The 25,798-nt window shown below is 40.0% G+C and overlaps 1 protein-coding gene across 2 annotated transcripts in view; it reads left to right on the top strand.

Annotated features, from left to right (window-relative positions):
- Positions 1-237: 237 nt before the first annotated feature.
- The window catches only part of LOC122880896, a 32,703-nt gene continuing 7,142 nt past the window's right edge, over positions 238-25,798 (top strand). For both annotated transcript variants that reach the window (XR_006379051.1, XM_044206461.1), the window contains exons 1-3: positions 238-950; positions 1,963-2,125; positions 11,628-11,697. Coding sequence is in view for 1 of the 2 variants with exons in the window: in XM_044206461.1 (XP_044062396.1) it covers positions 935-950; positions 1,963-2,125; positions 11,628-11,697 (249 nt within the window). In the remaining variant the exon portion in view is untranslated. The remainder of the gene's footprint in view (positions 951-1,962; positions 2,126-11,627; positions 11,698-25,798) is intronic.

Genomic DNA, 25,798 nt, shown 5'->3' with positions numbered 1-25,798 from the left:
CATTAACTCAGTCAGGGGGAAGCATTCTACAAGCATGGAGAGAAACTATTAAAATACTTCCATTAACTGGAAGAATAAACATCCCGGTTGCAGCCCAAAGTGTCTTCATTTGGGCTCAAATGTGAGATATGCCGTTGCTATGGTAATATGGCAATGGATGCAGCCCTCCTCCCAGCTGTTGGTGGGTTTTGTGTGTGAGAGAGAGAGAAAAAGAAAGAGACAGCCTGTGTGACTGTGTGTTTGTGTGCGTGCACGCATGCATTGATGCTGCCACCGTGCTGTGTTCCCCCTTTCAGCCATCAGAATAGTGTCTCTACTAATCCGTGAAAGTTGCGGCGCTCTGAACCAGTGGCCAAGCCTTTTCCCACTGAACCAAGGCCCAGGGTCTGCGCTCTGCTTTACACTTGATTGGTCCCTCCCGTGGCAGGACTCCCCTCCCTGCTGGGCGTGGGCCCGTCCCCCTTGCTGGGCTGCTCAGCACTGCCTAATCGCCTTCTCCCCACCATAATTACCAGCGCTGGGCCCAGAACTCACCAACACACCATTAAAGTCTGGCCAGCCAGTCCTCATCAGCCTTCACACATCCAGCATTTAGCACAGGCCCATAGACAGGCCTAAGACCAGGCCCAACTCCACAAACACAGCACCTGTTCATGCCTGGGATGCCCCGCAGCACTGTGGACTACTGCTGCTGGGTAGGAAAAAGAGAGGGGGTTGGCAGCTGTGCTGTTGTCCTCCTCCCCCTGCAGTGGAGGTGATGTGTTTATTTGGGCTGGGATGCTGCAGTGAGAAGCTGTGAGAGGTAACTATCTCCTTGTTGTGCTGTACAGAGTACCAGAGAATCCACCCTGCAGAGACAGAGCCCTTTGATATGTGACTACTTCAAACCCACACATACAATGGAAGCAGTCAGTTGTGGAAATAGCCCAAGCTGATGTTGTGTGGACAAGGTGAGACAAATTTACTTTGCCGAAAACCAACCCTGTACTTTATTTTTTCAACCCTATATATTTTCAGCAAAACAAATACAAGACATATAGTACATTCTGAACATTGACAATCCTGGAATGTGTGTAAAATCAGAAATAGAAATACTCCCACTTTCAATTTTGTTGTGCCCACAAGGTTTTAAAATTTCAGACTATTGCACCATTGGTAAAAGCATATGGGACAGGCCAGGTGAAATGCAGTGACCTGGCAAACAGTCCAAAGACTGATGAGAGTCGGGTACACGTCAGAAGGCACTGGGTGTGCTGGCACAAACAGTACCCAGAATGTGGATCAGACAAACACCCAGCACTCCTTAGCTTATTACTCTCTTATTAGGAACATTTTTGCCTTGCATGGATTGGCAGAGTCCCACTAGCCACCCTCTTCACATGGCCCAGGCTCTGTCAGAGCTGATCAAAAGACATTTCTTCACATCTCCAGACGCCAGGGAAAAAAGGAGAAGAAAAGAGGGAGAGAAGAAAAGAGCCAGAAGGGGGCATACTGCTCTCTCTTTACTCTGGTTGTTTGGTGAATGAGGACTTTTCACAATGCCCTCTCCTTTTTCTTTATTTTTTCATTCTTCCATTGGCAAAAAAAAAAGAAAGAAAAAAGAAAAAACAGTTTTTCCCATCGCGTTTCGCCAAATTGTTTTTGCCATATCAAAAACAATTGTCCTCAGGTGAAGAATGCGCCTGCAGAATTACAACCATTCCAGGGGGAGAAAGAGGTCTTCACAAATCTGACTGGCTTCCAGGCAGCCAAGACCCCCTCGAAGTGGTAATGAAAAGTGTAACTTTAGCCTCCCAGCTGTACGTCTCAATCCATAATCCTTCCCCAAAAACCTCACCGTAGAGCCGCCTACCACTCCCATGGCGTTCCCAGTCTGCGCCGGGCTGGGCCTGCACTGATTTATGTGGCAGTCCTGTGTCATACTCTCAACCTGAAAAGGATTTGCTCTTCTATATTTACCAGGGTGGTCAGGGCAGCTCTCTGGAAACACAGAAAGCCCAGTCTCCGGGCCTCACTCCCAGACAGTCTTTTTACCCCTCTGTGCCAATAACGTGGAAATTTTGGACCTTACCAGATCAGAAGAGGCTCCAGTGTTTCCACAGTGGTGTGTTTCAGCAGTGCAGAGGTGAGTGTCTGTGTGGGTGTGTGTGTGTGTTTGTGTGCGTGCAGAGCTGTATGCGACAACATACAGTAGCTAGTCTAGTACCTGGTCCGTGTAAACGTGTCATAGTGTTCAGGATTGGTGGCTCGGCCTGTGAAGCGACAACGGGCCTATAAACCTCTGAAATGCAGAGACAGTTAACACTTCAGCATGTTTTAGTTGTTAAAACTGCGATTTTTTCCTTGATCTTTGTGCCTTTGCAAGGCCATTTTCAGCTGTTGTTTCATAAAGATTTTGGAGAAGATCTCATGCATGAAATTGTCCATCTCCATGATATACAATATGGTCATTTCAAATTCAGGCTCAGCCAAGTGTTGGAGAAAAGTGTTTTACAGTAGTCTCCTGGTAGCCCACACCAACTACTACTGCAATGCTAGATTAAAAATGTATTGATTTCCAGTGAATTATTCTGGCAAAGTTGAAAAGGAAGATGCTAATTGGTAGAACTATAACTAATTGATGACCTGACTGTAAATTACAGATTTTCAAAGAGTTGAAAGACTTAAGAGAGAGCTGTCTTCAGCAGGTTTGTCCATCACAGTTTTTCTCTATGGTGAAGCTGACTTGGGTAAAAAATACAGATAGTGCTACTTACCCATACAGCATGAGTAAGGATCCAGTAAGAGTTGAGAACTGAACACATGTTGGCAGATGAGCTGTTGTGGATGGCGGTGGTCCACTCTGCCACTGTGCATCCACTCCAGTCAAGTAAACAAGCCAAGGTGACCTCTGGACAGCTGGGTTTATACATCCTGTGGTTGGTTGTCTACGTAGTGTGGCGGTGGGAGCAGCGGGTGGTTGACGCAGACTCTAAGGAAGGGATCAGCTCATCCTATTTTATGTGTGTGTGTGGTGTGCACCCGTACTGTGCATGCACACGAATGTGTCTTGTATGCATGTGCATTTGTGTGACAGCCATGTGGTTAATACTAAACACTATGTGGTACATTCTAAGCAAGAAAATTAAAGCATTACTGTTCGGAACATGCACAGCGCATGACTGATACAATCCACATTTTACACCATATGTCTTGGTTAAAAGCTCTCATTCCTGCTAAATGTCTTTAAAGTCGCTTTACCATCTCCTGACCAGAATTACAAAGAAATTCAACATGACCTGAGAAAGACATTTGGACCAATGCAAATGCAGACAAAATGGCCGCTGTTGCTAAGCTAACAGGGGAGGAAGAAGATGGAGCTGATACTCTTTGAATGCTGTTTGAAAGCAACACATTCATAGTTGACTTTTCACAAAGCGCACAACACAGTTTGTCGAGTTTGTTTAAGCAGCTAAATTCTCAGTTTCACTGCTGTAGTACATTTTGTTTCAGATATACAGAATGTGCTGTATTATACAAGCGATTCACTCTCCCAAAGGTTTCCTGATATCACAGCTTCAGATTGACTTTTAAAACATGTGTAATTTTGTTTTCTTAGTATGAGATTGTTTACAATTTACACATAAAAATTGTGTAAATAAAACAACAGCGCATAATTCAACAGACTTCAGTATTAGAATGAGTGACTACGTAGATATTTTCAGCCAGAATTGTGAGTTATGAGATGAGTAAAATGTGACAGCTCCATATGAAAGTCTGGCTGAGTCTTTGCAGTTGGAAGCCTTTATAGCATGACACAAGGAAAGCCTTCATATTTTTTATCCTTTTTTTCTCCCTATGCGTTAACTTTGGAAAATCATGTGAGAGATAGTTGCTTTGTAATCGAGGTTTAAAGGATAACTTTCTCTCCCAATATACTTTCCCACTGATCTCAGATTTTAAGGTGTAGATTATGGAGGTGAACATATTTTTGAGCTTTTACAGTATGTTCCACAATATCTAAAGTGTCTTTGATAGTTTCTTTTGACAGAACGAACGAAAGAAAAACCTTGTATGCAATGTAATTAATAATTAAAGTGAATATTTTATCTGTTTAAACCTCTACTTTATATCAATGTTGTAATCAGATTGCATTTGTAAAATAAAATTTCACAGTGATGTTACAGCAGCAATAAAATGATTGATATGGACCCCATTTTCATTAATAAGCAAATGTTTATTGCTGGCACTTTTGATACAGTTGCAAAATATTCGTAAAGAATTGAGGATTTGTGTTGTGGGGATGTCTAAGTGTCCTGATAAGTAGGAGGGACTCTGCTGACAGTTCAATGTCCTCTCTGAACATACGAAAAACAGATGGTGGCCTTTCATTCTGCACACTGAGAGAAGTTTCATATTTCAATCTAAGAAAAACATCTGATTTGACTCACAGTTTTTCATCAAAAACTCTGGTTCTTATTTATCATTGCATATTATTATATTATGATGAGAGCTTCCCATTCTAGACAATACCCCTTGAAGAAATAAAAAGACTTGAAATAAAAGAATCTTCTCCCAGTTAGATACCACCTTGAAATAGAGTCCTAATGAATTTCGTTGTCTTTTGATGCTGCGCATGAAGTTTAGCAAATGTAAAAACAATTAAAAAGAATTACAAAGAAATGTACAAACAGATGGCTTCTTCAACAAACAGCTAAACTAACACAAAGTAGCATAATCACTTTCCGATTGTTCTTTCCATTTGTCTGACATAAGCTGGAAAACTTTAACAATGCTCGCATAACTCTTTTCTCCATCTGCTGAAATTAGGATAACAACTATAATGTCCATTTATAACTGCTTCTATTTGGTAAAAAGTATTTGGGTGTGTATAAGAGGTCAAACCAAGTTCATGCACACTTAATGAAATTTTTTTTTTTAGTTTTTTAATTTCAAGACACTTGACAGTGGGAGTGTACAGTTTTATTTCAATTTAGCAAGTTTAGTTTTAGTTTATAGAAAAAAATAAAAAAATGAACCCTGTTACTTATCATGCTAATCTTACATATTAGAATTAGATTAAAAACATTGGAAATATCTCGCTTTTTATTATCGCTTTTATCTTAAAATAGTCTTGTATTTCTACATCTATATATTGAATAAAACAGTTTTTTCATAATATGATTAATTTTCAAGTTTATGTTTTGACAAAAACTAAAATTAAATCAAATAATAACCAAATACCCTACAAACATAGCTTTAAATTACAGTAACAATAACAAATTAGTTATTATTTGTCTTACTTTAATTTCACATATATCATAAAATTAACAGTTATGGAGTACTACTTACTTGGAAAATTAAAAGTTCAACATCGAACAACATTTGACCATTCATTGTATTACGCTGTGGTCTTATTTTTCGTATTTTTTGTTATTACAGAAAAAAAAATTTGTTTAAAAATAAATATTTTTACACTACTGGCCGTTTAGTAAAAGGGAGCGATAAAATGTATGCATTCATGTGTTTTGTTTTTCTATAGATATTCTAAATGTTTTGATGCCAATCAGAATACATAGAAAATATAAAAACAGAGTTGATGATGATGATGATGATGATGATGATGATGGCTGAGAGCATTGTGAACACAGTATGCATTCAAAGAAGTGAGAGGCCTGCTTATATCACAGAGGCCCCACTTTCATTTTGTCGAGTTAAAACTGATTGACTTGAAGGTTCTGGTCACATATTTCTTTAAATGTACCTTAATTGGGCCTGACCATAATTCTAGTGTACAAAAGGGACATGTCAGAGTCACACTATTGACGAGAAATAAATAGGGAGTAGGTTTTTGTGGACGTTCTTCAAAGGCGCTCCAATTTCACACCGTTAAATTAAAGCACCCTTATATTTTAGTTCCATGAGTGTTATTCCTGCTGTTTGATCTTCAGACTTTTTTCTTAGGTTGAATTTAGAGATATAATATTTTGGAGGTAAATTCAATGATACGTATTTAAATACTCTAAGTCATTTAAACCTACATTTTTACTTGAATATTGATGGATTGACACTTTTCGGTCTCTGCATAACATTCCCATTCAAATTTGAAGACATACAGTTATATCTGGGCTACACTTGTAGTTTACACTTGTCGTGTTTGTTATTTATCAGTACTCTATTTTGACTGCACTTGTCTGAGCTGAGCGCTGCCATGCATCACTTTTTGTTCTGGGAATATCTGCTGCATGTCACTCAGTATTTGCAGAGATGACGTACATGATATGTGACCTGTGCACATGTTACTGGTGGAGCTGATGCTTATTTGAAGGACTCTGACATGCAAGTTTGAATGAGCAAGTGCAACTGACAAAGTGAGGAGATTTAGCAACCTTTAGCTCGGCTTGTGTTTTTAAAAACACGTAATTGCAGCTAGCATCGATGCTAGACAACATCTGCCATCCCTACTGCAAAGTGATAGGTAGAATTGTGCCTAAATGTAAAAAAAAACAAAAAAACAGCGGAGAATATTAAACAAACTAATGTTGGTGGTAATGTTTCTATTTTGAAAAATTAGAAATAACAAACAAAACTAGTTTTTTCAGAATTTAGATTTGCGCAGTACACTTGAGTGGGACTTACAATCTTCTTTTCAGTAAAAATGGGTCAGCATTATATAACCAGGAAGTCGACTGCCAACGTCCTGCAGCTAGTTTATGGTGATGTCTCATTGCTTGGTCGGCGGGGTCCTGCCAGTGTGCATCTTTATTAGTTTCTAGGCACTGCTGGCGTGGGCACCCCAGCAGCAGCAGTGACAGCCCTTATAACTCCTCTGTGCCCCACCTCATACTAAGCCCTGGATTTGAAGGACAGGCTGCTCAGGACAGAACAAGTGCGCCAAAGCAGAGAGTAAGCAAAGCTTTAGAGCATAAGGCCACATTCCAGTGTATCTTTCTTGGACAACAAGTACACCACACTTACTGCTTAAAAAAGACATGACACAGTTAATGCTTCATCTGCCATACAGTCAGGTTTAGCCAAAAAAAAGTTAAAGGGCAACAGTAGTGAGCAGGAAGTTATCTGTGGAGTGTGTGAAGTCAATCTTTAGACAAACAACTATAATGAATCCATCAGCCCATCTTATTTTAAGGCCCCATAGTCAGACAGATCCTGAATCCATTCAACACAAGTTCACAACATTTTTGTTCAATTATAAAAGAACAAAATAATAAAAAATTCACACATAGCGAAACAGTGTTGTTATTACCTTTAAATCTGTGGGCTGAATTCTTCATTCCAAAAGGAAAAGTTTCCTCCCGGGGAGCACCAGGAGGTGCTGTAAAGCAGTTAGCCTTTGATAGCACAACACCAGCAAAAACAAACATGGCTGATGAGAGGGGCAGGGCCGCCACATATACTGCTTCAAAGTTAATGCAACATTAACGTTGGTAGAGCTTTTTCGAGTCCAGAGAATCAATATTAAAAAAGATCCCCCTGCATGCCCTCCAACCTGGGTCTCAGAGAGGAGACACGCCCTGCTATGATCTCAGATCAAAAATTCAGTCAAAAGTCATGTTAAAAACTGTAGCGCTGTTGTTAGCATGGTAGCTAAGAAGTATTCAGCAATGCTTAGCACCCCACAATGCAACATGCCATAATCAATGTGGAGCTGTGTCTTTTTACTGGTAAAGCAGATATGTGAACACTGAGCACCTGTGTTGTTGAATTTACTTTATGTTACAACATTTGAAAACCCTTTTTTCATCTGAAATGTCGGCTGGTGTCCTAAGCAAGGTTGTACGCAGTTTCAGGCCATCTCAGTATCTGCCCATATTATTGCTAGACACTCAAGATATGCAGTGGCTAGATCAGTAGGATAGGTGGTGAAAGAAAGGGTTCTGCTGGGGAAGAGTGGATTGATTGACAACAGTAAAACAGTGTTGAAGGCTTGTTTCATTGAGTCCCAGATTAGGCCTAGCAGAAAGTGATAAACTAAAAGACGAAGTGATGCGACCTGGTCCTCCTTCGTCCTCATCTGAAGTGCTAAACCTCACCCTGACTTTGTAACGCTGAGGCTTGTGAGTCACAACTGTGAAGATATAATGTTATTTAAACCCAATCTGTCACCAAATGGAGCGAAAAAAAATGCTTGCCAAGTATACAAGTCTAACATCACCACTTATGAGACACACACCCCCACACACACAGACACACAAACACACAAACACACATACACCTCCCTTTCTCCATGTCATTACACTAGCAAAATCGCCAATTAATAAAAATTGAATTTATGGAGTTGTCATTAACACGATCGCTATCAAAGGTCAGGTTAGACATTCAGGAGTAAGTGACAGAAGTATCAACACTATCATATGACTTAATATGACAGAATCGTGTGAAATAATTAGTTCCCATAACTGCCAGGTTATTTCAGATGGTAATGAGAAAAAAACTGAAAATATTTTCTCGATGTGATAGCATACAGTAATGAATAATTTCACAGCGCCGAACATCATAGCATCCCTCTTGGGTCTTAGTTGTTGCCTCAGCGCGTAACCCATTTTGCCTTTTAAACAAACCAGAAATGTTGCTAATTTTGACAGCTCAATTCACGAGTTAACAAGTCTGCCACCTTCTGCAGCAATATATTGAAGATGGTGACAGACAACGAACACTGGCATGTTGGTGCCCTGATGGTGCCCAGGTGGCGGTCATGGTTCTGAAAATGCATGCTGCCACATGCCCATGATGGATGGAAGGATGTTGCCCCTGAGGCCATGCTCAGGCCAGTTAAGTTTCTGACTATATATATATACATATATACACAACACTGCAGAAATACTTTGTTACAAGTAAAGTCTTACTTTCAAAATTCTGCTTAAGTAAAAGTACAAAAGTATTTGCTGCTTGTTTTTATCATATATGTTAGTAAATGAAATATGTTTTGGTTTTGGACTATTGGTCAGATAAAGCTATTTAAGAACATTGCTTTGGGCTCTGGAAGTTGTGATGGTTGTATATCACGACTTCATGACGTTTCATAGACTAAACCATGAATTGATTAATCGAGAAAAATAATCTGTAGATTAATCGATTATTATTAAAAATATGCAGCCATAGTTTAATCCTTAACAATGTATCATTTTTTAAACTCTTCACACAGTAATCTGAAAAGAAACCAGCAGCTAAAGATATCAGATAAATGTAGGGGAGTAAAAAGCACAATATTTCCCTCTGAGATGTAGTGAAGTAGAAGTATAAAGTAGCATAAAATGAAAATACGCAAGTAAAGTACTAGCATCTCAAAATTAAACTCAAGTACTACACTGATTTTATGTCTCCTGTATGTGTGTGGCTATGATGTCCATTTCATCATAGTGTAAATAAGGCATTGCAATATCAGGTATTTTTTATATTTTTAGTGCGATGCCACAAATTTCACTGCTAATAAATTTCACATCGTCGTATGTTTTGTATCATAGTTTTGATGCAATGCGATGTGATGAGGGTATTCACAGACTAACCAAAACCAAACATCCTAGTTAACATGATGCACTGGAACTGTGTTTTTCTAAAATATGTACCTCCTGTTCATTATTCTATAAAACATTTTTGCTGACAGAGAGTTCACCATAATTTGGATTTCAGTTACAGTTTTTGTATCTGTGCATGAAGCAATTCAGGCAAGCTTATAATTAAAACTATTCATGGATGGTGAGCCTTAAATCCTGCATAGGTGGTTTGGCTTGGTCTTTTTGAATGTCAAAGGATTCTGTTGAATTACTTTATGTCAGTTTGTTTAAATCAGCAGGTCTGCGGTATAATAAAATGGACTAACCTATGTACACTCGGGATATATCATTCAGGCATATGAATTCAAACTGCTGAGTGGCACAGTATTCGCAACCTCAGACCACATTAAGAACCGAATCAACATGGCTGCTGGGCTTGAAAGAATAATAATAATCTAAAAGAAAAAAATATATATTGCCAAAATGAAATTGGCAAAGAATGCAGGGTGTGCACGTGGCAGTGGGCTGATCTATAAAGACATCTGCTGATTACTCAGTTTGGGGAGGCCTGTTAGAGAGGAGCCTGGCAGTGAAACGTGTAAAGAGATTGAGACCACACGACGACTGCTGAAAGAACACAGCACTCAGACCCTCACAGCCAGTCACTCTGAGCATGAAGCCATAAAGACATGAAGCGGAAAGTTGCCTTCACTCTATTTTACACAACAAGAGAACCTGGGCTGCCCAGGGAGGCAAAATAATATTCGGCCCCCAAAATCCAGTCAAGGGCTTTCTCATTTTGTTTAGGCCTACTACTCGGCAGGCACACAAAGTATCCAACATGGGCTGGATTGAATTTTTCACTGCTATTGTGAAGTATTAGCAGGCAAGAAAAAAAATCCTCTATTTTAATGGTGCAGTTTTGAACACGTTGTCTGCATACGTCAGATGTGCTGTGTTCACCTCCCCAAGACAGTGGCAAATTGGTGTCTGTCTCTGCTGACAGTGACATGCCTGTAGACAGGTCTGCCTACATGCATCCCTGTATGATGTCTGCGCTCTGTGTGGCAGCTGGAGACAGAGACCTGCTTCAGGTGGCCCATGTCGCCGTACTGCAGACGTCTTCCTAGATATGGCAGCAGGACCGGCGCTGAGAGCCACTACACAGAAACCAGAGCCTTCCACCTAACATGGCCAGATCACTGGGCATAGACAACGCCCACAGCCTTCTGCCACACTACTTTTAGATTAGATATTGAATCAGTACTGCAACTGCCACCTATGTGATACAACTCATCAACCCCGTCATGCCGTTATGTATATTCAAACTTCTAAGTAAGTAAACAGGAAAACATTTGGTTCAGAAAGTGATGAAAATTTGAACAAAAAATGGTGGTGGAACTGGTGCAATATTCAAACATAACATTGTAGCTTATTTTCACAGAAGCTTTTAGGATTAACTCAATATTAAGGGAAGGAATTTGGGTTAGGTCAAAAATATTATTATGTGATAAAACTATTTCCACAGCTTTATCTGGTATATTATTGCTGCAACTGCATTTCAGCAAAGGTTTCATAAGAGATTTGTTTGGATGTGTTTCTCTGGTTAGTTACACACAGGCTCTACAACTGACATACAGATCCAGAGAAGAAACAGACGGACCGGAGAGAGTCAACTATCTGTTCTTTTATCATTTTTCTTTTATCACATGTCTATAAATATTGGCTGGAACAACCTTTCCTCAGTGGGCTTCAGGTACTTTTGTTCAGCGAGAGTGCTCATTACAATTGAGCTCAGTGTTATTTTGAGAGACGGCAATCTGAAACAGCTTTTAAATTTGTAACTGGGCAAGTATTTTTTATCTGGAGATGACCAGATAAACACAGTGTTACTGACTCCTAATTGAAGCTTATCGCTAAATTATGCATAACTTAAGCACAATCCGTACTGAGGCGACATGTTAACATTGAGCTTGTGTTTCATCAAGACATCGGAGGGCATCTGGTTCTACCTCAGCTCAGCCATATGTGTCCCTCTGATCATGTTTAGTCAATGCGTCCTACGTGTGTTTTCCCTAAGCCTCCTCTTTCCTCCTGACCTCTCACCCAGGCTCTCTCTTTTGCTTTGTTGTGCAGGTCAGAGTCCATGCACCCGTGCCCACACAGCCGCATGGCCACATTTTGGTATGCAGATACACAGACACAGGTAAGTCTGGTCCAGGTGCACCCCACAGTGATCCTGACCCATTCTAAGTCACCTCGCAGCTCTCAGGTCAGGCCTACGGCCCAGCAGGCTCCCAGCACAGGTCACAGAGGGCCTCAACATCCCAGATATGAGACTCCAGACTGGCATGAAGAGGAGTGTTTGATGTGGCCCTGAGCTGGGCTATGTTACTATGCCTTTAATTAGCTCCAGCAGCTGCTACTTCCTGGTTGACAGGCCCTGGCAAACTCCACTGTCTCTGTAATCTCTTACAGGTGACTGTCAGTTGCACGTCAGCTCGTTGTTTAGTGACAGGCTGTGTGTTCTTCTTTAAGTCAGGTGTCAGAGCTTTAGAAAGCAACATCGCTGTTTACCAAGCTAATTAACTGTGAAGTGACTGTAGACAAGATTTGAATGAAAAAAAGCTCACTGTGCTATAATGACCACAGCATGTTTCCTAATATGTTATGCAAATATGTCTCTAAGTGCCAATCCGCTGCCCATTGTTTTTTTTTACAAGTTTCATGTCTGTTTTCTGAGGATGCAATCATAAAGAGACAGCAAAGTTCTCCTGGTGACAGTAAAAGTGCCACTCTGCATTCTTTATCTGGATTTCCAGCTAGCACAAAGACATCTTAACCACTGGAAATTGCCCTCTGAGGACTGACAGCTAGAAATTGATCTCAGATTAGATGAGTGCACCTCGTTCCCTGTTCTCCTTGTCACTCCCAAGTTGGTGGATCTTTCCTTAAAATTGCACCAGAGATGAAAAAAGAGAGACTTCACAGCTGGCCATGGCATACTAATACCCTGGACTCATTAAATTAATGGGGGCCAGATTCCCCTTACTCAATGTGCACTGATGCCCTTTGAGTTTGCCGGGGCCAGAGGGTGTGCAGCAGTTTGAAAGCCCTGACCGGCATATTGAACGTGTTTTAATAGAACCCTTTTGAGACTCCTGGTAGGATGCACAGTAACTCTTTGCCTTTAAGTTCCCGCACCTCTCTGTGTGATCTCGTCAGATAGCCACTCTATCCTCGGATTCAGGCCTGGAGAGGGGGGAGGGGACCATGCCCGTTAAATGAGGCCAGAGGTGTCCATATCTCAGCAGAGGCCATTCTTTCCTGGAGATTTGAATCTTTGAGACATGGTGCTGAGCAAGCTTTGATGTAGAAAGGTGCTCGGCGTAAGACTCTGAAACAGGAGGCTTACAGGCCGATATTCAGTGAGATTCCCTTCGGGGAGGAGAGTCTGGCCTCCCATTGGACAGTCGTCCATACAGTGTTGATTTAATTACTCTATTCACCTTGCCACTGAGGCTGCACTAGAAAATAGATTCACGCCCACATATGGCCATTATGAATGTCATTGCCCATTTAATGTGAAGGCAGCACTGCAAATCACTCCATAATATAGGCAAGCCGCAGGAATGTAGAGGATCCAGTAAAGAGGTTTTCTTTGCCAAAGGTATCAATAGCAGAATTTCAAGGTGTAAAGGGCAAAGAAAAAGGTATTGTTTTTAATGGCAATATATTGAATAACTCTTAATGTAATGGGAGGAATAGAATATTAATATATGAGTTTTGCATATTTGCCCAACAGCAAAAAGATGAATTGATAAGAAAAGAAAGCTGGTGAATTTGCATGACAAAAAAGTCCCTTTAGAGTACTAATACATCAACCTCATGGTTATCAGAACCCCAAGTACCAGATGTTAAGATAGGGAGAATATATCCTCAATGAAATTAAGATATTAAGCCGTGAATCTTTTCTAGTTTTTAGTGATTTTTATATTGATATAGTAGTTAGGTAACAGCAAGCCAAGAACATGTAGCTTTCTCTGCCCTGAGCTGAAAGGACATTATGATACAATGATAATCTTCCTTTCAGTTCTGCTCTGTCATCTTGACTACTACTATGAAACAGAACAACATCACCGACAATGATGAGATTATACACAGTCAGGAATGCGGTAGCCACACACATCCCAGAGGGCTGAAATTCCCGTTAGACTTAAGACAAGCGGCTGGCATCTAAAGTAGGATACTGACAAGAAGATGCAGCGTCTGAGCCAGACAACAAGGCTCTAGCTGTTGAATATAGTGAATAAACAGAAATCCAGTGGAGCTAAAAATGGCTGACTCAGGTGCACAGCAGAGGAAGCGTCACATCTCTTGACTACAACGCTCTGTCTTCGCCTTTCCACGTGACAAAACAGCACCATATACCTCTTACAGAAATCCATGTTGGGCAATCATTTGATTTTAATAGCCAGCTTTGACAGTAATGATTTCATAAAGCCTTTGATTTTAGCTCGATCACCATGGCTGCAACATCGTTGGATATTGCTTCTCATTAGTGATTCCATAAGCAGAGAGCAATGCACTGCTGTAGCAGCTGATACTTACATGCCTCCCACTCTACAATGTGGTGGTAATTTATTCTCTCCCCGGTGCTCATCATCCTGATGCAACTCACACAGTGACAAGAATCCATCTCTGTGGTCTCTGGCAACAAAGTGGGAGGAGGGGTAAAGGGAGGGGGATCAAATATTTTGTGATCACAATCAAAAGGGAGAGGACGGTTACTAGGCAGGTTTAGTACATCCCAATGCCATATTACTACCACTAGAACATCCTGCGAACATTAAAACGAGACAGAGAAGGTAAAAACAATTCACTGGCTGAGATTTGATCCTATATAAGCCATCTTCTTCTGCCAAAAGTTTTTCTCAGAGTGTGGCTTAAGCACTTCAAAGTTAAGTACTATATAGAGAGTATGATTAATTTGGCAGCTCATATTGTCCAGCTTCAAAAACCTAAAGCTAGCCAGAGACACACTGTGGGCTGTTTTCAGCTTCACAGAAGAGAAAGAATTTGGCTTGAGATTAGGTCGCCCATCCCCATCCAGAGATGGGCTCTTTTTCATCTTATCGTAGTCTTAGCGCATTGGTGTGGTGACTATGTGCTTCACAGGTGGGAAGCTGCCTCTGTCAAATAAGCTAGTTCACTAAGGACGGGATTTGCCGCTGTTATTTTTCTATTAGGGAAGAATTATGCTAAGCCTTTAGAGGCCATCTTTGTGTTGCTATGGCAGCCCATATTTCCTACCGGGTTGAGACCTTGAATGACTACAGTGCAAAGCCAAGTAGCCTCAAAACCCTTTGAGGATTAGAACCAGGGTCTCATAGTTATGCAAAACACCTCTGATATGATTGAACCTTGAATAGTTGAATGACAAAGTTTATTGAGATTGCCTCTCTTTTCATCTGATTATTGTCATTTGATTATTCCCAATCACTTGGCATGGCTTCAAACGTAGCTTTTCAAATGGCTATTGTTTAGGACAACACTACGAGCTTTTTTTCTAACATGTCCCCAAATCTCATATCTTTGACTATTATATCAGTGAAAACAAGAATGCATGATTCATGGTGGTAGAAATGCAATACAAAGGCATACATCTCAAACAGAAATACAGTATAATGCATTACTATTGAGGGCAGAGCGCCAACTATTGATTCTTTTTATTTTATCTGTTGATTTCTTTACATTAATTGATTGTTTAATCTATCGATTGTCCCATTACAACTTTGTATAAACCAAGACGCCATCTACAAATTGCTTGTTTTGTCTGACAAACAGTCCAAAACCTAAAGGTATTTGATTTTAAATGATATAAACAAAGAAAAGCAGCAAATACTCAAATATGAACATCTGGCAGCAGCGGATGTTTTGTATTTTTGCAGTCTCAAACGATTATTCAGTTATCAAAACTGTTAAATTTCTTTTCTTTTCAGCACTAATTGAGGCAAATCGATATGTTGATTACAAACATGACGCTACATGCTGCTCATTCTAAGTAGCTTAATACGCAGTTTGAGCCAGAATTGAGTGATGCTAGCCGTGGATTTAGAGATCGCCCTTTGTAATCACCTTATACTACAGATGTTCTGGAGTTCTGCTTGTGTTGTGCAATTTACAGCTGATTGGGAATTACCTTTCTATAGCTCCCACAATGCTTTTCAGCTTACTAACTGATGTATCTGAGTTGCTGTAACCATCAAACACAATTTTTTGCTTATGAAAGCAATTTCTCAAATCACAGGTCAAATTTCATGTGCAGCCAAATCAATAGAAATTGTTTTTCCTCTTTAGATTTTGTCATAATGTTCCCAACTGTTTTCAGACCCGCCATCAAAGCCTCAACTCTATTCAGAGACATGTATAGACAGCTACTCAAAGCTGACACAGAGATGAGGCTTTGAAAGTATGAGATTGACACTATTGTGGTCACAAAGCACAACAGAAAAGTACTTTGAAGAGGAAAGTGCTTTGAGTATCGGATTTCACTTTCGAAATAGTGGCCAAAGACAAGCTCGAGTGTTAGACGTGTTGAACTGGTGTACATTAAACAACAAAACCAGACATGTGCACTGTACACAACTTCCGAGAGCATGTCCAAACAGAAATGGGGGAAGGTCAAAACCCCGCTTTAAAAGTTCTGAAACCACAGATAAGTATGATTTTTTTGATTTTATCCGAAATTTGCTGCACATTTTCTCTTGCTTCTGTATCTTGAGACGGTGCAGGCTTGTGATGCAAATAAAAAGTTGACAATATATCCAAGCGAACAGTACTTTTTACTTCACAAAATAATGTGCCACCATCAGAGCCGTGTCTTGTTGGCAGTTTTGGAATTGATCAGTCTCAATCCCAAGCTGCATCCTTGTCAACTGGCAGGTCTGCTGAAGATGACACATTTTCTGACAGTGCCTTGTCAATGACTGTGCTTGAGTGAAATCCCCAGCCATGTTTGCTCACTGCCAAAGTGATATCTATCATCTTATTTTTGACAAATTCGTCACACCCATCCTTCAATCTAATTGGTCTTTGAAGTTCCTGTAAGACAAAGACTGCTAATCTTAGTGTGTGTGTGTGTGTGTGTGTGTTTGAACAGTGCTTGCGATTGAATACTTCTCAAGCCTTTGAGCCTGTGTTCAGCGAAGTTTGAAAAACATGACAGTCACATTTTAGGTGCTCTGATGTCACACAGTCTTTCTGGCTTAAAAGTTCACTCAATATGAGGTTTGGTCTACTTTGATGTGGGGTCTCTAGTGATGCGATTTTAGCATGCTATCTGCTTCTGCTGTTTCTGTCACCCACTCCTGCAAAGACTGACATGGGAGCTGCCAGAGCTGAGACTCAGCCTTTTATTCCTGGTGACTACAAATTAAAGATACGGGGAAGGTAAATTCAGGCTGCACCATGACAAGCAGAATGAACAAACTTCTGCCAGTATTTACTCCTGCAAGTAGGAGTAGGAGTAGGCTTAAAAAACCCGGAATCTAGATTTCATATATATCATCATATTTCATTTCATATATATTTTGTTTATAAAACAAAAAAGTTGTTATTTTTAATGAGTGGTAAATGATAGCAGCCTCAGTATCAAGCACAGTATTACTAATGCACCTCCTGATTCATCTACATAAACAAGCTCGCCTGCTCTTTTGTGAAAAGGAATGAAACCCCTGGAAAACATGCAGGGAAGTTTATTTATGACTTACTCATATACGTTCAAAATATCCCCCCAAAATACAACTTACAATTGATTTCCTGCTCATTATGCAACATGAGAGATTGTGAAGTTGCTGTTCTGTGAGGGGGGAAAACGCTCGGTGATAAAGATCTAGTAATCTTGTTTTATGCTTATGACGGCGAGAGGAGATCCTCCGCCCCCCTGCGATGCGACGCTCACCTGAAGAAGCAACCGGAGCTCCACATGACTCCTCTGCTGCTCACATCTCCGTGTCCTGAGCATTGGGATTTAGGGAGGATTAAAGCAGAATATTTCAATTTAGCGCCGGAATTCACCTGGCTGTGCCAAAGTAATTACCTACCCCTTCTGGGAAAATGCAATTATGGAAACAGTGAAACACACCTACAGACGGGGAAGATATAAAGGGCTTTAAGACGAATAAACAGGAAATCTAGGACTGTAATGAAAGCAATTTAAAAATTGTCGCAGCAGCCAGAACTCTTAATTCATTACCTAAATAGTCAATAGGTGACTGAGCTGAAAAGACATAAAAGAAAACAATGCTCCATTCGGGTTAAACGCATAGTCCGTTGAAAAAGGCTGTTTGAAGATGAAGTCTCCAAAACAGAAAGGAGAAAAATTTTTTTGAAACATTTGCCATCTTTTTTTTTAGTAACTATTTAGTGAATATTGGAATAGTTCTTGGATGCGTTCAAGGAAAACAAAAATGTATCTGAATATGAAATATCTATCTTGAATATACTATCGCAGGAAAATTCAGTCCATTGTGGTTGCTTCACTATTTGGTGTTGATTTTGTAGTGAATATAAATCATAAAAACCCTGTATGATCTGTTAAAATGGGCCCATGCACAATGTGTGTACTTCAAGACCACACACAAAAAAATTAAGAGAATACATTTCAATATATATATATATCGATCATATATTAGTAAAATAGAGTAATTGCGGGTCTAACTGATTAACAGTAGTTCTAGGTTATATTGGAAATCATTGACTTTGGGGGATAGAGAAAAAAAAGTAGGCTAAATAGGCCAGAAACATTTTGCTAATTGCTAATATTACAGTATCCAGCAACTAGCATCAAACTTGGTTTGAGGATGTAAATGTTACATTTTGATTATTGGTACATTTAAAGTCCTGGTGCAAAATAGATGAAATTCGCTTTTTGTAATTCAGTCAGTTGTGACTCATAACATAGTCTTGGCCTGAGTCTGCGTACAAAAACAATAAGGGTACCTTATATGCTGGTTATAACGTAATCCATAACTCTGCTTTTGTTCGTCTGTGTGATGTGTTCAGGTGCTGTAACGGAGAGTTGTGTCACTTAACTTGTTTTAGTAAAAAGGCCTGAACACAATAATTTCGCGGTTTGGTATTCGTTACTGCAGTCTTGTTCTCGCTGAGTATAAATACATGAATAAAAAGCCTTGATTCATTGAATCCGTTACACAGTCTAATAAATGTAGCTACTTTTACAACCTTTGTAACATAAATGCCTGAATAAAATCTAAAACTGGAATGATTTATCTTAGGAAGTGGTGGCTTTATAAAAGTGATGTAAACAGGTGCAGCAATAAGTGAAGATGCTGATGCTCTTTTTAAAGGAAATCATGTTTATGCTCTCTGTAGCACCACATTACGTGCTTTGGTTTTGATGTAGATTGTACCAGTTCTCATTCACTTTGCCTTTCACTCGCATATGCGAGAGAAAAGAAATCAGTACCTCTGTCCGGTCTGACATACAGGGAAGACGAGACAGAGGCCCTCTGTGGGTATATCCCATGTAAACAGGGCCCTGTGCATTGTGTAAATTAGGTGGATTAGCCCTTGCTTTTGTTGGACATGGTGTGTACACACGGAAACTGATTCAGCTCTCCTAAAGCCATTTTGGCCCTCACAACTTTAAGGAAGTCTTACATTCCCAAACCTTCAGCCGGAGATGATCTAAAGGGGGACTCCTTTTCAAGTAACTCAGCATTCATCATTGTGTTAGTTCAGGTTTTGTTTGGCGAAATGCAAAAACATTGAATTCAGTCGGAGCCTCCATTATAGTTTACAAAGAAGAAGAGAAAAGCATCCTGTTGATGTCTTAAACTCATCACATGACTCCCGGAATTTGTATAATAAACTACTGAACCACAGCCAGCGATGAAGACCTTTAATTATCGAATCAGAAATAATTTGCAGACGCCAGAACGATTGATTCGAGTGATGTGAAATTCATCAGGAAATGTGGCAATGTTGAACACCCTCCACGACACATACACACACATGCACTCACACACGCAGCCTCACAGCCCACCCGCCGCGTGTGCACGTGAATGCACGCATTCCGTATTTCGAGGTGTAAATATTAACATTTGCACATATTTCTTAATAATTCAAGTATTTGGACCAATTAGGCTTAGCCAGATGATTTTAACGGCTGGTTTATTAGCTGTGGCTATTTAAAAAGGCCCCAGAACGTATTTTATCTTTATATCAATCATCCTAATATGATTTGTCCAAATCATTTAAAAGGGGGTAGGTGCGGCTCGCGGTCACTTGCCCCTCATCATTGTCAGGTGGTTTTGAAGGGATTTCATTGTGATGTTATCTTAGATTCTGTAATTTTATTTTGTGCAAACTTTGCGGTTTGGAGATAAATACAGTACCATCTATTTTTTTAGCAACCTGTTTCTCTACTAAAACTTTTATTTACTCTCTTCACTTCCTGCTGCCTTATTGAGAATATGAAACGCAACAGATCTGAGAATAAAGGGGAAACTTTATTTCATCGGACACAAATTAATGTCGAATTGGCCTATATCTAACATCATGACTCTTTTATCATTTCGGTGATCAAAATAAAGCTGATTGGAGAACGGTTTTAATGCGGGTATTTTTTAAGGAGAACCGATAACCAAAGTGCATCAGAAGGCACAGGCCCACACTCTGGTGATGTTTTCATCATTATTCATCCACCTGTAGCATCGAGGCTTCTGTTGATTTTGCTTCGGCTGAAATGTAGAAATTAAAATCAGAATCAGAAATACATTATTGAAACTTTGTGTTTTTTCAAAAGCCGCCTTACTTCCGTCAGCTATTTCGCTTGAGTTGTTTAATTATTTTGATAATAATTTGCTGCATGTTTTTAAAACCAGGCTGTTGATTAGTTTTTCATCATGACTGACGACCTGCTTATTTAGAATAAATAACCTAAAGGGTACAAAAGTGTATTCAGACGCTCACTTTTGACATTAAACTCTGTTAGATATCTTCTTTATTATGCTTTTTGGTTTGGCAGATTACGATTACCACTGACCCATTGTTGGAAAAAAAACTAATTCATGTAAATTACCTTCACTTCATCCAAACTGTAATTGTCACATCTCGATTTGGAGAAAATCACCTTGTTCAATGGCACATAATTGTCCAAGAGACCATTCGGAGTAAACCATTAGTATTAAAGCCATAATTATGATAAAACAAACATTTAGCATCATTGGCGCTTGCATGTGGTTTTGATTTTGTATCACTCAGATGTCGTGTAAAAACTAATGTTTCTATAAGACTTTAAATCGCCTAGAAGCCCGCGCTGACTGATTCTGCTTGATATGAAAGGATTCTGCATCTTTGTGTCTGTTTGTGAGTAAGCGGATTAGACTTCGAAAGAGGAGTTTCAACATGTGGTGATAACCTCTTCAAAGAGGAGAACATTTCAGAGGGTCATCACCGTTTCTTATATTTCATTAAATGCTTTTTTTTACAAAACAGATATATAACAAATATCACGATCCTTTTCACATGAGCAAGGTTTGAACTGAGTGAAGGGTTAATTGTCTTCAACAGGCAGATATAGCCTACAAACCACAGCCTTTATGCCTGCCATATTAGTTTTTCAGAAGGAATAAAGCTTCACACCAAAGTCTTTTTCGTGGAGGAACACGATTTGTAAATAAAATTGCATCTATTTTATGAAAATAGTAAAACAAAACACACACACACACACACACACACACACACACATATATATATATCAGGAAACACTCTGTCATTTATCTAATTAAATGTGCAATAGCATAAAGAGTGAAAACTGATTTCATATGTGTACAGATAGTGATTAAAAGTAAATCTGCCCGCTTTACATTTACATTTACTCTTTACATGTGGTAGAACATTTTAATTATACAACTGTTCCTCTTTGTTTTGTGAAAGGGAGAATGCCTCCCTATCTGGTTCTCTGAGATACTCCTGTCCAACAATCAGGGGAAATCATTGTAATTCAGCAACTTCTTCAAAGTACAATGCCTGAGGAGTCACTGTAGCAAAAAAAGGAACAATTTGCGTCTTTACAAACCTAAATCCTAGTTTTAACTGCAAAAAGTAACATGTCAATGTGGAAATAATATTGTTTTCATCCCATCAGGGTCCAGTTAAGATTTCCATGTCCATCCCCTCTGTGAGCATGTCACTAGGAGAAGATGACCAACAAAATAATGCAGAATTTGACATGAAAGACTTATCTCTGCCTAACCTCTAAAAGTGGCGGTGAGAGAAGTATCATGAGAAGTATGACAGGGGCCATGTAATGAATAACAGATTTAACATGTTTAACATAACACATGAAGTGGAAGCTGTGGAAAATGCAGGGAAAGCTTTACATTCAATAGATGACAAGGGATGAAAGTTTGATATCAGCAGATGAAACGGAGTATTCTAGTATAACGTGTTGTATGTTGAATGTAGAAACAGCATTTATTATACCATTTGAGTGAGCTGAAGAAAGCTAATTTCCTGCTTTACATCTTAATGGATTCTTTATTTAAAGACAGTCATTTAATTCATTAGTGTGGTGAATAGTTATTTTTACATATCTAATTTTACAGTATACAGTATGTCTATGGAGTTAATTGTGCCTAATTGTGTGTCCTGGAATGTGTGCGCTCATCATAGTTGTCTTTTTGTCTGTGCCTCTATGTGTCCATGTGCCAATGCAAGTGTATGCCCATATGTGGGTGTATGAGTGCTCCACTGTTACTCTGTGCCTGTGTGTGTGCCCATGTGTTGTATGCAGCCTATTAGTGGAGTTTAACCCCTGTGTTCAGGGAGTCACATCCCCTCAACACACCAGTCTCCATTCTTACAGCAGCACGCTAACATTTTACTCTCTTCCCTCCCCACCCACCCCCTTCACTTTTGTCCTAAGAGGGCAATTAAGGAAACAAACGTTTTCCCCAAGATAAGCTGGCTGCCAGCTTTGCATACTAATGCAATGCCAAGTGGTTACAAATACTGAGTGCTCTAATTACCGGCACTGTTTTCAATCAGAAATTGCTCAATTTCCCAGGATGAGGTCTCCATGGCTGGAGAAAAAAAGCACAACCTGACAGAGGAGAGGAGACAATCATCTCTATGTGGAGTGTGGCTGATTTTGTCTGCCTATGTGTGTGTGCTCATGTACCCACATGTGTGCACGCGTGTTGGTGCAAATAAGCTCATCTGCCTCTGTGTGTGTAGACCCCGTCACGACCCTCTCTATCACTGCTGCCCTTGACAAGTCAAGAAATGGATCCTGTCAGCTTCTACAGCATTTAGCACCACAATTATCCCCTTTTCACAGCCTGGCTGCATTAATGTAAACCACACCAGGCAGTAGTTGCTACTGAGTGATGAGCACGATGTGGTACACCAGCTCTCAGTGAGCAATTTGATGCAATTGTGTTGCTGTGTGATCATCAGTGCAAATCAGGGCCTGCTCATTTATTAAGCAATTTCTGTTGGGGAAAATTAGAAGGAAGGATCTTTTAATTTGGCAGGAGATAATAATACCTACAGAAGCCCGGAGAGGCAAGTGAGAAAACAATTCTGGTGATCCACTTTCTAAGTCTGATCTAAATTGTTTTCTCTCCTGTGTTTATCACTTATGAACAGGTGAAAAAAAAGGTTTTGCCAGGATAATCTTTCCAAGTTCCTTAAAAAAAAACAGGTGGGGAAAAAAGTTTTGACAGGTGAAAAAAAAGGCCACAAGAGGCTGAAGTGCACCATTACCCCATGTTCTAAATAGGACTAAAAGCATTCATCTTTTCTTCCAGGTGAGTTTTAATTTCTCCATGCACTCTAAACATAAGGTACATATATTGTGTGTTAGCACGTTATGTAACATTACTGTCATGTCTTTCTTTTGGCTAGAAATGTATTTTAATTGGCACTAATCTGAAGTGGTGCATTTTAGCCTCTTGTGGCCGAAATGAGTAATACGACAACTAACACTTCTTTCACCTGCCAAAACTTTTTTACTTAGAAAAATGATCCTGGTAAAACTTATTTTCTGCTCTTCTTAAGTTATAAACACAGGAGAGAAAACAATTTAGATCAGCCTTAGAAAATGGATCACCAGAATTTTTTTTCTCACTTGCCTCTCAGGGTTTCCGTATATATCTCTAAATGCAACAATAATGCATAATGTGGCTGACATAAAACCAAAATAAATGGATAATTGAGTGAGTTTCACCCAAATCAACCCATCAGGGAGGGGTATACTATTCTCAGAGGAATGGCCATCGTCATGTGGCCACCAGGAGTAGGGGGCAGCACAGACTAAAGTGACAAGGACTCACTCTCTGGGTGTGAGAGTGAGTCACTCCATAGGATGCGCGCACAGGACCCATCCGTTGGCCTTAACTGACCTTTAGCTCTGACAGTGGCTAATGGAGGGCTGGCCCTCGATCAATGCACTGAGAGACTGGGCTCCCCATCCCTGCCCTTTCACTGGGCCAGGAAGGGAGGGATGCTGCCAGAAGCCACGCCGCGGAGCCATCGACCCTGCCACTTTCCCATCCTGTGGGTGACAGCTGCAGTGCCAATGAGCCTGGGGACGCCACGCTGCCCTGCCACGTAGGAAGGACAGCCAGCAACTCTATCTCTGTGGTGGTGGGAGGCAAAGTCACTGATGATCTGCTTGTGAATGTCAGATCCATGTAAACAACCTCAGCAAACACTTTGGTGTTGAGTAGATGTTGATATGACGGCCTGTACCAGTGCTGAATACCTGCACAGCAAGATGAAACTTGTTCATAGTTGTCCGGAGCTGCGGTGTATTATTTTGAGGTTGATGAAATATGTTCATGTTTTCAGCTCAAAACTTTCTAAAGCTGTTTCAATATGAGTTTTTCCAGTTGTAAAAATGCTTATGCAGTGCTTATCAGGGTTGGTGTTGAACCTACATGTCATGTAAACATAAGGAAAGTTGTCATCCATCAAATGCATGCTTCGTTTTTAAAAACAGATTCCACTTAATTGCTTAATTTAAGTTGAATAGAGTTGGACCAAAAGCTAAGAACTCCTGCAACCTTTTCTGTAAAAAGGTGAAGTCACATCAATAAAGCCCGATGCCTGCATAACCCTTGTCAAATGTTAGCAGTTGTGTTTGCATTTTGAGTGTTCTTGGCATTCATTGTGCACTTAAAATGTTACCGTAGGGAATATATTTTCTTATGCAGCACCATATTGCTAAGATGTGCCTGATGTTGTGCTTGGTGGTGTACTTTGTAACCCAGATGGTGCACCACTGTATACCTTTTATCAGAGCATCCTTTTTTGTCAGTAGACAATGCTTGCATACAAACACAAAACAATACTTAGTGTGCATTTTAATTGCATATACTTCAATTCAAACATGTAAAGATATATAAAAAAAAAACAACTGATAAAACATTCATTCCATATGGGGAGAGAAGAGAAGACATCCAAGAGGTTTAGCACAGATTGTTCTTTTTATTATCATTAACAGTAATGTGATTCTGAAGCCCCCTGCGACCTTCTCACAGCAGCACCTCATCTCAGAAGTCATTCATTAGAACAAACAGAAGGCAGGCAGAAAGACAGAAAGAGACATGGGGAGAGAGCATAGTGTAAAATAAATTAGATTGTTCTTATTCGATGCACCACTTTGAGTTGTTAAAAGAAAGCATGCTTCAGAAATTCAAAGGATATCTAATAGTACAGTGTTTGGAGATGAAGATGTCATGTGGAGCTCATGATCCAGTTGTTGGTCTTGTGCTATGTGTGTAATCACGGTTACACTTACTGTCCATTTTGGATTGTAAGACCCACAGGAGCCTTGAAATATGGGTCTGAGCAGTGTATGTTTGAACTGAGATTGGGCTACAGTGTTTCTGTTCAAGACCATGGGCTGATGCGGGCTGTGGTGAAACTAATCAGAAAGCTTCTTATGCCTTCTTCCTCTGATATTCTGGAGTGACAGTAAAGGCCACGTCTCTCAATTAAGCCCCCCTTGTTCCTTTTCCATAAGAGCAGTCAGAAGGCGTTTCTTCATATCTGCACCCCGTGAGGCTTCTTATCTTACTAGGTCTGTAAAGGTCCAAATGACGCACCTCTATACATGTTAATATGGGAATGTATACATATGAGAGGATAAAATAGCAGGAATGCATTACAGAGTGGTCAGAGGCTCGGTTGGGCTGGGGCGACAGAGGATTTTGGGGGGGGTGGATCCTTGGAATGGTGTGACAGACTCCCCAGCCTCCTGGTAGGATTTG

Source organism: Siniperca chuatsi, linkage group LG8 (genome assembly GCF_020085105.1).
Source record: "Siniperca chuatsi isolate FFG_IHB_CAS linkage group LG8, ASM2008510v1, whole genome shotgun sequence".
In the NCBI taxonomy this organism is placed as follows: domain Eukaryota; kingdom Metazoa; phylum Chordata; class Actinopteri; order Centrarchiformes; family Sinipercidae; genus Siniperca; species Siniperca chuatsi.
The sequence above is the reverse complement of the archived record's forward strand: the minus strand, read 5'-3'. Positions and strand labels throughout refer to the sequence as shown.